The sequence below is a fragment of the Cebus imitator genome, unplaced genomic scaffold (genome assembly GCF_001604975.1).
Source record: "Cebus imitator isolate Cc_AM_T3 unplaced genomic scaffold, Cebus_imitator-1.0 Scaffold50, whole genome shotgun sequence".
In the NCBI taxonomy this organism is placed as follows: domain Eukaryota; kingdom Metazoa; phylum Chordata; class Mammalia; order Primates; family Cebidae; genus Cebus; species Cebus imitator.
The window spans coordinates 1,852,585-1,866,977 of record NW_016107365.1 but is presented as its reverse complement, the minus strand read 5'-3'; the positions used below and the strand labels follow the sequence as shown (position 1 = coordinate 1,866,977).

Here is a 14,393-nt window from a genome sequence, read left to right as displayed (position 1 = left end):
CAGCCTCTTGAGACCACAGGGCTGTACCACCATGCTTGGCTTTTTTTTTTTTTTTTTTTTTTTTTTTTTTTTTTTTTTTTTTTTTTTTTTAGTGACAGAGTCTCCCCATGTTGCCCAGGCTGGTCTCAAACTCCTGGGCTCAAGCAGTCCTTCCACATCATCCTCCCAAAATGCTGAGATGACAGGCATGAGCCAACATACCCAGCCCAGCTTGCTTATTTATACTATTTGTTTTGTACTATTTTTGATGCCATCTGATAGGATGTTTATAATGTGAAAAAATATGACCATTTTTATTTCCTTCAGTTTTATAAGAGCAATCTTCTCACAGTTTTTTAGAGCTCATTCTTCCTTCCTTTCGCCTTCTCCAGTCTCTCTTCACCATATGCTTTTGGGCCATAAGACATGTAGTTGCTGACCCTCTTTCTGCTCCACAGCTCGATGTGCTGGATGCTGTGCTAAAGGCGCTGACTTCTCCGGCTGATGGGGCTTCAGAGGAACAGTCCCAAAAAGGTGAAGACAACCAGGAGTCAGAAAAACTGGTGGAGCAGTTAGACATGGAGGAAACAGAACAGTCCAAGCTTCCTCAATACCTGGAACGGTTTAAGGTGAGTCATAGCAGAATTGTGTCTCCTCAGCAGTGCGTAAAACACACTCCTCTCCTGTGGTGATGGATAAGCATTCTTTTCGTGCATCAATGTCATACACAAAGAGGCATTAAAAACTGACATCAAAAATTACATTTTTATTGCTTTGCACAGGAAGTGGTCTTAAACCAATGGAATTTTTATGCTCCTTTTTGTACTTGAGCAAATCGGTCAGTTTTGTTCACTAAGGTAGCATGTCATTACCCACTCATTCCTGATATGCTGTGCCTGTTGGCTGGATAGTTGCTTGCCTCCTCATAGCAATAACCTGACTCCCACCCCAGGTGGAAAGTGGCCATTTCTCCATCTTGCACTAAATGTGCTTGATAACCTAGAAACCCAGTTAGACATTATAATGCCACATTTGAGTATGTAGAGGTAAGACACAGGCATCTTTCTCTGCTCACCTTTGGCAGCTTTATGTTGTTCTCTTATACTGCATGGAAGCTGTAAACAGTTTGACTATTTCTTTCCAGAACAGCCCTGAGCACTCAAGCCACCTTTGGTAGCTTCTAACTCTATACATCCCAAAATGCTCTGTGATCAGTGTCAGGAAAGAACCATGTTCAACGTTTAAATGCTTGGCTTCTTAGCTGCTTTGATTTTTGTCTAGTGCAAAGGGAAAAAAATGTGCTGCCAGAATGGGAATTCTTTGTACAGAGCAAAAAAACGTTCCCATTTGTTGTGTGTGACTTGTTGTGTCACTTTGGTACTGATAAGATGTAAACTTTGCTAGATTATTGTGTTTAAATCTTTTCAGTAGTTAGACTGGACCTATCTCCCAGTGTTGGAAGGGGGATCCTGTTGTATTTTTAGCAGCAGTTTCTCCCAGCACTTCTATAAAGTCATTGCTCAACTTCCCTCTTATAATTTAAAACTGAGAAGGAAAGGTTAATCAATGTTCCCAAGGTACCTGGAGAACTGGCAGTATAGCGGGGCTGAGAATTTGCATGCCTTCCCCTTCAAGCTGTTTGCTTAACCTTGTATATTTGGAAAAGCTAAAGAAAAAAAATCTACTTAGTCCCATGTACTATGATTCATTGCATTCACATTGACCAAGGTTGCCACATCATTCCTAAAAATTAAAACTTCCTTCTCTTGTTTCTTGCATACTTTGCCTCAGAGAATAGAAACCTGTGCCTGCATTAAGTTCTCAGCCCTATTCCTCTACAAATGTATTTTTATGAAAATCAAAAAAAAAAAAGACAAATGTTTATTGACTCCTGTGTGTTGGGCACCAGTGCATTTCATTTCTCCTCGCAAGAGCTGTGGATGCTAGAGACTGCTTTCTCATGTTAGATGACAGCAAAGCCGAGAAAAACTAGCCCATAGTGACTGACTTTGATTTGAACAAAAGTTTGCTGACTCACAGTTGAGTCCTCATCCTGGCATCCCAAGCTGTCTTGTTGGCCTCAAACCACATGGAGAGTGATATCAGAGAGAAATCATTTTCGTTTTACATATCCTTTTCTTCCCGTTGCCTGAATTTTATTAGTCTGAGGCCATTTGTTTGGGAGCCATTTTTATATGACTGAATCTCACATTAGGCCTCTGGCCCCTTCTGGAGCCTAGGCACCCTGCCCACCCCCAACCCTGTTACTGGAGCAAGCCTCCTCCCCTGTGCCAATGAGTGGCATTTGTTTGCGGAACATGGGGGTGTGTGGTATAAGCTACAGCTGGGCCCATAAGTGGCTCTCTCTAATGAGAGAGTGCATCTTGAAGTACTTAAATAGATTAATGTTTGAATACTTACTTCTCCAGGAACAGAACACCAACCAAACCAAGCTGCCATTTCGATGAAGCTGTAAGCAGGCAGTGCGTAAAGGCTGACCTGCATTGGAGCACAGCAGGTGGATGCCTCCAGCAGTGCAGGCACTCAGGGGAGCTGTTCCTTGAACTGATATCCATCTGTTGAGAGGAATGCCAGGAAAGCAAATATTTGTTTCAGTTATTCTGAAGGCACAGGTACGGATGGGCTTGCTCCAGTTACCAGATGCCTCTGCCATTTTGTTGCATATTAGAATTCTTATTCTTAGAGTTTGCTGCTTGGTTTGGTTTAAGTCAGGATGGAAACATAGATTTGTTACAGCCTGACTGTCTTTCTGGTTTAAAACACAGGGAGACACAGCATATGGAGTTCCATTTACTATTTGTGTGTGAAAGGGGAGAAATCACGTGTTGCATCTTAACAAAACTGCTGAGCTGAAAAACACAGCAAAAGCTAATAGCACCTAGAAGAAAGGCAGCATGACAATTTCCTAACAAAATGTTTTTTTTCTACAAGCAAAACTTGTAGATATTTTGCAGGTGGCTTCATCCTTCCTCTTTGTACCCTTCTCTCACTTCTCTACCTTTCTTCTCTTTTTTCCCTTTGTTTCCAACAGGCCTTATATTCTAAACTTCAGGATCTGGGAAAAATTGAGTCAGAAAGTCTTTTAAGTCTGACCACGCAGCTTGTGAAGGAAAAGCTCTCCACCTGTGAAGCAGAGGACATCGCCACCTATGAGCAGCAACTGCAGCAGTGGCATCTAGACCGTGTACGCTTGATCCAGAGAGAGCAGGAACAGAGGGAGAAAGCGAAACAGGAGTTCCAGGCTCGGGAAGCAGCAAAGGCATCTGCCTAAGAGGGTCCCCCGGGGCCCAACCCCTCCCACAGAACTTCACTCGACCCCATGCCAGGACTTGGCAGTGACCTGCACAGCAGCCTCAGCTTCCTCTACCCACCTTCTCCTTTTCTTAAAGCAGGCTATACTCTACATGGCAAGGAACCATGACTCCCCATTGAGATGCCAAGAAGGGCTGTGGAATTATGCAGGTGGCTCGTGGTCAGACTGAAGTCACTGACTGAATACCTTCAGGAGGGCTCTTGAGGTTCATGATGGAGTTCCTGGGGCACAGGGATTAGTTTTGAGCATTAAAGTTCCTAAGACCCAGTGAAGGTACTGGGAGAAACCAAGGCTAAAGAGTCAGGTCTAAAGCACAGGCTTTTATTTTGGGGTTTTTTGTTTTTTGAGATGGAGTCTTGCTCTGTCACTCAGGCTGGAGTGCAGTGGTGCAATCTCGGCTCACTGCAACCTTCGACTCCCGGGTTAAAGCAATTCTCCTGCCTCAGCCTCCTGAGTAGGTGGGATTACAGGTGTGCGCCACCACAGCTGGCTAATTTTTGTATTTTTAGCAGAGATGGAGTTTCACCATGGTCTCAAACTCCTGACCTCAAGTGATCTGCCCGCCTCAGCCTCCCAAAGTGCTGGGATTACAAGTGTGAGCCACTGCACCCAGCCAAGCACAGGCTGTTGAATAGCCTCCCTTTCCCCAGCCCAGGCACATGAGGCCAAGGTGAACTGTGCATCCTGAGACCTTGTGTCCCTGAGTCTCCTGAGTGCAAGCTGCACTGTGAGCTGACTGTGGGAGGCTCACACATTCCCACCTTCTTTCTGCCACATCTCGCCCTTTTGGACCTGCACTGGGGAAATTCAGGACAGGAGTGAACTCAAGGCCATGAACCCAGTAGATTTCAATTTTTAGGCCCCCCACAGGGACATTTTTAGGATGTAGGAGTTTGAGCAGAAAGCCGGCTCTAGCATGAAGCCTTTTTAGCTTGCCTTCGCCATTGTGTTGGAGTAACATTTTTTTTTCCAAAACATTGTCTCAACTCCTTTATCAAGTAGGTAAAAATGAGCCTTTTGTGTATACACAGGCACATGTGCACACACACAGCTTGTGAACACACATTTCTGTTAAAGAAGTTAGAAAATAAGAGATGAGACTTGAAGGGCATAGAAGGTATGAATATTGTAAAACTGTCAGGAGATGGAAAATGCCTTTTTGAAGTTTCTCTTCTGTAAAAGGGGTCAGGGCAGATTTTGCTTACTGCGTAGGGTTGCTTTTAGGTATAGTGGTATAATTTTATTCAAGATTGTGCCCTTTGATGAAAAACCTCTGGAAATAAATGTTCTGGGATAATGTTGGTGTATTCTTTATCTTTGGGGGAAGGGAGGAAGGAGAGAAGGACTCATCATTATTGTTACTAAGATTATGAGTATATTTTCAACCCTCCTCCATTAGACTGTGGGATTTATTGTAATAATGATAACTACCACCACTAATATTTATTAAGGTCTTAACTGTAGGCCAAAAACCCAAGCAGCCCTATGAGGGAGGTACCAGTGTCCCTATTTTATATAACTAAGCAACTCTCTTGCTGCTCCTCTCACTGCCTGCGGCCTCCATGTAGAACTGCAGTCAGGAGCCAACACTGGGCCCTTTAGGCTAGCAAAGCTGCAGAGTCTTACTTAGGTAGAGGGCCGTGACCAAATGTCAGTACAGACGTTTTGGTTTACCAACAACAGGGGGGCTTTTTCAGCCACTCCCTCATGACATTCAAGATAAATCAAAAGGCAACTTTTGCTCAGTAATGATTATCACAGCATGAAGTATCTGGTTAGGCTTTGGCTCATCATTTTGCCTTCATTTTTCCTCCCTCTCCAGCCCCAGCGTTTACTCCCAGTCTTCACCAAAAGAGACCACTTCTGCACTGTACTGTCGTCCCACAGGAATTCCCATGTCCCCTGTGCCTTAGGATTCCTTCCACACTTGTGCCCCATTTCTGAGGACTCTTAGAGTCTTTCCCCTCCAAATCTTCTGCCCTTTCACCGTGTCCTTATCCCCTGAGCTATAGGATATTATCTCACCTTTCTTCACAATTAGCACTTCCCTTTTTTTTTTTTTGAGACGGAGTTTCGCTCTTGTTACCCAGGCTGGAGTGCAATGGTGCGATCTCAGCTCACCGCAACCTCCGCCTCCTGGGTTCAGGCAATCCTCCTGAGTAGCTGGGATTACAGGCACGCGCCACCATGCCCAGCTAATTTTTTGTATTTTTAGTAGAGACGGGGTTTCACCATGTTGGCCAGGATGGTCTCGATCTCTTGACCTCGTGATCCACCCGCCTCGGCCTCCCAAAGTGCTGGGATTACAGGCGTGAGCCACCGCGCCCGGCCTAGCACTTCCCAATACAGTTGTCCTTTGTCCCCTTCCCTCATGCCATCTTCCATATTCCAGTGGATGGAGAAAATGCTCTTGGTGCCCTGGCCTCTGGAGACGACCTCAACTGGGTCATCTCTCAGTAACAAATTACCTTCTGCAGCTAACCTGCCATAGTCACAGGCAAACCTCCAGCCTCATATCATGAATCCAAGATCTTAGACCCTGAAGTCCCCATTCTCTCAATCTTGTCTCGTACCATGACTGCTGCTGAACCAGCTTGCCCTGTGACTTCCTGTTAACCCTTTACCCCATCACGCCAACTCTTGATCTCCAGAATTTGCTTCTCTCCCAGTGTAGGCCCCATGGTCAGTCATTCCCCTGATGTTCTCATTAGCAGCTTCATTCTCTCTCACTCCCTTTATCCACGCTCACTTGTCAGCCTTTGACCTACACCCTTGCACCCATCTGCTATAGGTAGAATTGTGTTTCCTAAAAAAGGTAAGTTGTATCCCTAATCCCCAGTCCCTTAGAATCTGACCTTAGTTGGAAATAAGTTCTTTTACTGAGGTAATCAAATTTAAAATGAGATCATCAGGGTCAGTCTGATTTAATTTGCTGGTTTTTTTAGAGGGGAAGTTTGCACACACACACACAGAGGGAAGATGAGCTTGTGACTCTACAGGCCAAGGAACGCCAAGGCTTGCCGGCAAACACCAGAAGTTAGAAGTGGTAAGGACGATTCTCCCCTAGAGCCGATAGAGAAAGCTTGGTCCTGCAGACACCATCATTTCTGAATTCTTGCCTTCAGAACTGTTATTTTAAGCCACACTTTTTTGGTAGTTTGCTACCTCGGCCCTAGGAAACTGATAACACCACCATTCATTTTCTGTTAGATTCTGACTTACTGAATGTTGATACATAAAGTCATAATATTTGGCTGATTAGATTCTTCTGCAGAATGATGGCTGTTCTTTTCAACTCAGTAGTCCTTCCTTTAATTGACTCTCATTTTTACTTCCATAGCTTTTATATTCTGCATTAGCTTGAAGCCCTGCCCTCAGAACTACAAGCAGATGTTCTCTCCATCATTCTTCCTACTTTCAAATAATAGGTATCCCCACCTCCTTTCCAAGACTCTTCATTTGTGACCTTGGTCCATACCCGCCCACCTGTTCTACACCCTTGTAGCGTCTTGCAGCATCTCTGTTGATTTCTTCTTCTAAGTCTACAGTCTTATTCAAGACCTTATTCAAGGATTTTTAACAACAAAAAGGCATTTACCCTGCCATCAGTCAAGCTGTTATGCTATGTCTTCTTCCTTACGTCTCCAAACTTCTTAAAAGGGTATCTACACTTACTGGCTCATTGCTCGTTCATTAGATGCTGAGGATTGGGTCTACAGCTTTACCACGCTGCCACACAGCATGATCGTCAACTACAGTGATCTTTTTTACCCGCTTTTAAATGCTCTGCTCCATTTGGTGCCACTGACCACCCCTTAGAAGCTTGCTGTCTGTAGCAGCCATACTGTTTGTTCCAGCACTGCTTTTGCAAGCTCTCAAGTGTTTGGCATATGCTATGTACAAGGCACTACACTAAGTGCTATGGAGTTTACCACGATGAATATACTATAGATTCCACCCTCAAATAACTTAGATTCTAGTGAGGCTAACACATTCACCCCTGTCAACACAGAGCTGAAAGGTATCGTTAGACAAACAGTTAATGCATGTGGGAGTTCACAGGAAGATCACTTTAAGCCCAGAGATGGGAAGAGCTCTAATGAAGGGAAGTAATTGTCTGCTTTGTGCATTAATTAGTTACATATGAGTGCCTCAAGCTGCCCTGGGGTCCTCTTTTTTACAGAGGCTTATGCAGTGTGTTCATGAGAAAATATTTTAAATTAAGCTAAAATGAACAGTTCAGATTAAACTTGTTTGGCCCACATCCCGCACTTACCTTGGCCATAAAAAGGAAGAAAAAGGCAAAGTGGTAGAAAGAAGAGAGGAAAAAAAAATGATGAGGTACTGTGTGCCTCAGGGCTGTGTTGCCTTGGCACCCAACCTTGCATTTTCTTTTCCAACCTTCTTGTTGGCTGTGGAATCAGATAGATGTGCGAGAAGTTTGGTTTAGCTTCTACAAGAAATAGTCAGAGGTCTTGAAAATAAGTTGATTATGCCAGACACGGTGGCTCACGTCTGTAATCCCAGTACTTTGGGAGGCCGGGCAGAAGGATCGCTTGAGGTCAGGAGTTCAAGACCAGCCTGGCTAACATGGCAAAACCCTATCTCTACTAAAACTACAAAAGTTAGCTGGGCATAGTGGTGGGCACCTGTAATTCCAGCTACTTGGGAGGCTGAGGCAGTAGACTCAATTGAACCCAGGAGGCAGAGGTTGTGGTGAGCTGAGATTGAGCCACTGCACTCCAGTCTGCGCGACAGAGCAAGACTCCAAAAAAGTTGGTGAAAACCTTTTTTTCTACACTAAAAACAATTAGCTTTGACATTCGTTGTTGTCTTTGCTTTGCGTATCTTCCCTGGAAATATACTGCAGCATTCTGTTTTTTTTCTTTTTGCTGCAGCTATCTGATGAGCTTTGAAAAACCCTCTTTTTTAACCACTGAGGAGAGGAAAAAGCAGCTGTGGTGGAACACAGAACTTAGAATTAGGTATGAAAAACATTTCTAGAAGCTCATTGTGTCACTTAGGCCCCCCCAGGAAGCAGATCAGCATCGGAGTCAGAGGTAGCAGTGAAAGCAGTTTTGGGGGGGATAAAACCTGTGAAAAATGAATGAAGGTGGAATTAGGATTGGGTGGGGAAAGCCTTCAGGTGAAGGTCTTACATCTGCAAAAGGAAAGGGCGGAGGAAGCACCACCGCCTAGCCTCTGTTGCTTGGGAAGCGGGGAGACTTTTCAACACCCATCTAACCTATTGCCAGCAACACAGAGAACAACCTCCTTTGCTCCGGTAAGTCCTAGTCTACTACCAAACCTGGGGACACAGGGGCCTGCTCACTGGTGCCGTCTCCCAGTGCATTCCCGATGGCCTTGACAAGTGGTGTGCTACCTGGCCCTCCAGGGAATGTAGTCCTCTGCTGGGTCTTCTGGCTTCCTGTGATATATGTATCCACTCTGGAAGCCTGTCCTGAGACTTTTCTTCCTTTTCTCCTGGGTCTGCCAGGTGAATTTGGGTGTTTCAGTGTTTCTCAGTTCAGGCTATCCCTTTCTCCAGGCTTTTTTAATGAGCCATCATCACAGCAAGTCTGCAACACCCCCTGGAGTGTTAAACCCCTTAAGCGTTTTATGGATTCTGAATTAATTATTTAGAACTAATTGGTGAGATTGGCCCCAGACTTTAAACTCCACAGAGACAGGCACTCTGTGTATCTTGTTCATGATTGTGACCCAACACAGAGATCGGGCATTGAGGAGGGGGCTTATAAACATTTATTGAATGAATTTTTTTTTATTAGGTTGAAAGGAAAGTCTTCCAACTGAGGTATAATTCCCAGCAAGAAATACTGAGATGCTAGAAGCCATATGTCCTAAGCTGAGGGTTTAATGCCAACAAAAGCCTGGTTGGATTCCTACAAAGTGTAACATAAGCCAAAAATGACACTAGGAGGAAGGTTCATGGGAAAAAAATAGGGAGTGAGGATGGTGCGTCATATCAGAATTTTCTCTATGTATCTGTATCCCACTCACCTGCCTCAAAGCAGAGAGTTAGGAAATGATGAAGCTATAACATAAATCTTATCATTTCTATACCAATAATAAAAGCCACTATTGATCACTTATAGCCATGTGCCATATTACATTTTTGTATGCATGATCTTATTTAACCCACAAGAATATGACCATTATTACAGCTTTTCTTATATACAAGATAACAAGACTTAAAGAAGTGATTAAATCCCAGGGTTTCCCTCTGTGAGTTGGAGAGCCAAGGTCAAACCCGTATCTGACTCCTAAGGTGTACTCCCAAGCTTGGAAGATCACTGTCTCGTTAAGTTCCCCCTACAGCAAGACAGGAGACAGAAATTTGAGTGCAAGTACATTAGTTAGAGGTGATCTTATGAAAGCAGGTGAGGGAGGAAGAAATTGAGACAGGGAAGGAAGGAGAGCCAGTGAAGGGTGCATCACTGAGTAGATTGTGGGGACCTGCTCATTCCTGCTGTGAACCATTTGAGAGACTGTGGAGGGCACACCTCAGCAGTTTCCTCTGAGAGGCAAGGAAGCTAGCTAGGTATTTGCCCGTTCAGTCCATTCCCTCATTGGTTGGGAGCACTCCAGCCTACTCCTGGTGCAGCGCCATCACACTCCCATGATCAGGAAACACCTTCGGGCAGAGACCAGGAAGAACTTAGATTCTAGTGAGGCTGTCACATTCGCACCTGTCACGACACAGTTGAAAGGCGTCGTTAGAGAAACACCATCCGCTGGTGGAGAACTGCAGTGGTCCTCAACCCAGAGTGATTTTGTTTCCAGGGGATGTTTGGTAATGTCAAAGTATTTTTTATTACACCTGATGGGCTGCTATTATCAACTCATTCGTAGAGGTCAGGGATGCTGCTAAACATCTTACAGTGCACAGGACAATCCCTCACAACAAAAACTAAATGGTCCAAGACGTTAGTAGTGCCGACATTAGAAACCCTGGCCTAGGGTATCTGCATGGGGCACACACAGGACTTTTTCAGGGAATGCAGATGAGACTCAACAATGATATTTGTAGCAAATAGCTCATTTACAAGTGATATTCCAGGCTAGAAGAAAAACTAATAGTAGCTGTTTCTTGTCTAACTCTGAATATAAGTATAAAATATGCAGTGATGCAGAGTAGGCCATTATTCTGCCTAAATAAGGTCCATTAGGGAAAAGGACAAACGGTGATCTATATGATTTTGCTGTCTGGTTGTAACTGGAACAGGAGTTTTGAGTTACAAAATGCAGATGCTGTGAAGTGACCTTGCGTGAGTCAGTAGAAGGTGATTCCACTGGCACCCTGGGCATAGGTGAGAAAGAGATGGAGTGTAAAAAGGGCTCAGAGAGCTTTGGCTTTAGTGAGTCATTGAAGCAGAAAATGTGCTGTAGTTGTATTTTCGTGAACTTTTCAAACTCTGAAAAGAATCAATTTTTAAAATTTTGCTTTAGGAAATGGTTGGGAAGGAGTGCTTTTCAACAAAGGAAAATTGCCTTTTATTCTAAATAACAGCGTCTTAGCTTGAAAATAACCTCTTTTTTTTTTTTTTCTTTTGAGACAGGGTCTCACTATGTTGCCCAGGCTAGAGTGCAGTGGCTATTCACAGGCACGATCCCACTACTGATCAGCACAGGAGTTTTGACCTGCTCCATTTCCAGCCTGGGCTGTTTCACCCCTCCTTACGCAACCTGGTAGTCCCCTGCTCCTGGGAGGTCACCATATTGATGCCAAACTTTGTGCGAACACCTGATCAGCATAGCACACTACAGCCCAGACCTCCTGGGCTCAAGCGATCCTCCAGCCTCGGCCTCCCAAGTAGCTGGGACTACAGGCACGCGCCACCACACTGGGCAAAAATAACCACATATTCACTATTGATTTGGCCTTTTTGCTGATACTGCATACTGCCTTGAGGATGTTATCACCTGTGTGGTAACAGGGAAATCCAAACAAACGATGGTGCCAACGCTTCTGAGGTTGTGGCAGTAACCACCAGCATCTTTTGTTTAAAACAAAATCATTGCCTGGGCTACGTGTTTGTTATGTATGAAAGAGATTCCAGATCTGAGCTGGACATGTTCAGAAAACAAGAAGTTTATTCTTATAAAAAGCACCTGAAAATAAACTTCATTATGGATTTTAAATGCTGGATCAAGGACTATAGTGAAAATATATATAAGGGGCATTATAACCTCTGATGTATCCAGTGGTAGGAGGCTTGTTTGTTTTTTTTTTGTTTGTTTGTTTCCCATGATGCTTCATCTCTGCAGTTTGCAAAGGGAGGTCAGGGGTTTGTTTCGGGACATGTTACATTTGATTTAGGGTATTTTAAAGACTCCTATTGATGCTTCTTCAAACTTCTAATCCTTAAAACACCCTCCAAAGAGAATATGCCTATGATAGTAGGTAGAATAGACCATGAATGCCCATCACAAATGTCCTCCATTGACAGCATGCTGGGCCACTGCTGCTGGTGGGTGTTTCCCAGGCTCTGGCTCATTAGCAGTCATGCTCCCATGCTCCCACTGTGTGTGTGTGTGTGTGTGTGTGTGTGTGTGTGTGTGTGAGAGAGAGAGAGAGAGAGAGAGAGAGAGAGAGAGAGACTAGTCTCATTCTGTTGCCCAGGCTAGAGTGCAGTGGAACGATCTCGGCTCACTGCAACCTCAGTCTCCTGGGTTCAAGTGATCTGCCCGCCTCAGCCTCCCAAAGTGCTGGGATTACAGGCATAAGCCATCACACCTGGCCTTGCCCTCACGTTGATCACAAAAATAATATGTCATGTGGAGACCAGGAAGGTAGAGAAAAAGAGAGTGCTAGGTAAATGGTGGAGGTTGCAACTTAAAATAGGGTCGTTAGGGGAAGGCCTTCCTGAGAAAATGATATTTTAACAAAAACCCATATGGGTAAGATTGAAAACCATGGAATCACCTGGAGAAAAAGCATGTCCAGCAAAGGAAATAGCACAAAGGCCTTGAGATAAAAGGCTGAATGCCTGAGGAGTAGCAAGGAGGCCAGTGTGGCTGGAGCTGAATGTATAAGATGGAGAGAAGTGGGAAATGAAGTCAGAGAGAAGGGGTAGAGGGGGCATGGGTTGTGTAAACCTTCTTAGCACATCAGTAAGGATACTGGCGTTTACTCTAAGATAAGAACTTACTCGAAGGCTTTGAGCATGGGTGGCATGATCTGACTTAACATTTTTAGAGGATTACTGTACTGTAGCTGTGATATGGAGAATAACCTAGAAGGGCAAAGATAGGAGATAGGAAGGTCGATTAGGATGCTACTGCAATAAACCAGGAGAGAAATGATTGACTTGGACAAGGGTAGTAACCATGAATGTGGGCAGAAGGTATCGGACTGATGTATTTTGAAGGTCAAGCCAGCAGTACTTGCTAGCCAGCTGATTTGCTGATAGGCCAAAATTTTTTATCTAAACAACAAGAATATTTATTTGCCATTTACTGAGGTAGAAAAGCCTAGGGGAGAAGCAGTTTGCAAAGGGAGATCAGGGGTTTGTTTCAGGATATGTTACATTTGATTTAGGGTATTTTAAAGACTCCTATTGGACATCCACATGGAGATTTTAATGGGCACTGGACATATTAATTTGGAGATAAGAGGTGATGTACAGGCTGCAGATGTGACTATAAAAATCATCAGTTTGCTTGTGGGATTTAAATCCCTGAGGCTGCATTAAAGCAGCATGCATTTCTGGTTTTAGTGGGAACAGACTGAGCCATGAAGTAGAGCTGTGTCTGTTGATGTATGGAGAAATCTCCCTGTGAATCAAGCCTCAGAAGCCCTGCTCCACCATCTGTGAAAACATTGCCAGTAACCCTTAGAGAAGTATCCAGAAGAACTGCTCATATTAAAGGAACTGGATATGAGCAAAACTGTGTATATGGCTCTGGTAAATTTCCAAGACATACAATATAAGATCAAAGAGGAAATAATGATCTGGAATTATGCAAGCGACCAAGAATTCATGAGTCAGGAATGTGTTTAAAAAGCATTGTAAGGATATAGAAAATCATCCAGAGGCTGGGCGTGGTGGCTCTCGCCTGTAATCCAGCACTTTGGGAGGTTGAGCTGGGTGGATCATGAGGTCAAGAGATCAAGAGTATTCTGGCCAACATGGTTAAACCCCGTCTTTACTAAAAATACAAAAATTAGCTGGGCATGGTGGTGCACGCTTGTAGTTCCCAGCTGCTCAGGGGGCTGAGGTGGGAGAATCACTTGAATCAGGGAAGTTGGATGCTGCAGTGAGCCAAGATTACGCCACTGCACTCCAGCCTGGGCAAGAGAGCAAGACTCTGTCTCAAAAAGAAAAAGAGATAATCATCCAGAATGAGCAGTATAATTAAGAAGAGAGAAAATATGGTCACAGGACCTCATCAGACCTTTGTTGATTTGCTCAGAAGACAGGAAAAAAGAAACTGAAGGAAAGCTGCCACCGACTTTCCCCCCTCCACGGTGCCTAGCTGGGGAAAGAAGGAGATGTAAACAACAGAGCAGGGTTCAGGTAGGGTGACTAGTCCTCACTGGTTCCCAGGGACTGAGGGGTTTTCTGAGACACAGGACTTTCAGTGCTGAAATCAGGGCAGTCCTGGGCAAACCAAGATAGTTGGCCGCCCTGGCTTCAGGCCAGAAGGAAGGCTTCCTGGAACTGAACAATTTGGCCGTGAAAGAGAAAACAACTTATTTACTATTTAATTTGAGTCTGATAGATAAAATTAAAATCTGTAAGTGATGATTTCCCACCCTGAGTGCTCACATGTTTAACCCTTTAATTTCTGGAAGGATTTCAGAATCCCTCTTAGCAAGTAGCGATTTCTGGTAGGACCGTTCAATACCCTCCCCATGGTCTGGAGGGTTTGGAGGGGAAATGTAAGATCAAAAGGAGTGGATATGACACACAAAGGGTATCATAATGACTCAGGACAGGCTGCAGTAGTCTTTCGAGGCTAAAGGACCATCTCTGCTGACAGGCAGGGCCAGGTCCTGGAGGTCTCTATTGAGAACCTTATGGGGATGTTTTCTGTGGCCACATGGGGGAAACTG

The 14,393-nt window shown here is 44.3% G+C and overlaps 1 protein-coding gene across 1 annotated transcript in view; it reads left to right on the top strand.

Moving 5' to 3' along the window:
• The window catches only part of MRPS27 (mitochondrial ribosomal protein S27), a 97,106-nt gene extending 92,498 nt beyond the window's left edge, over positions 1–4,608 (top strand). Inside the window, exons 10-11 of the mRNA XM_017527611.2 lie at positions 438–608; positions 3,032–4,608. Of these exons, the coding sequence (XP_017383100.1) occupies positions 438–608; positions 3,032–3,271 (411 nt within the window). The 3' untranslated portion in view covers positions 3,272–4,608. The remainder of the gene's footprint in view (positions 1–437; positions 609–3,031) is intronic.
• The last annotated feature ends 9,785 nt before the right edge of the window (positions 4,609–14,393 follow it).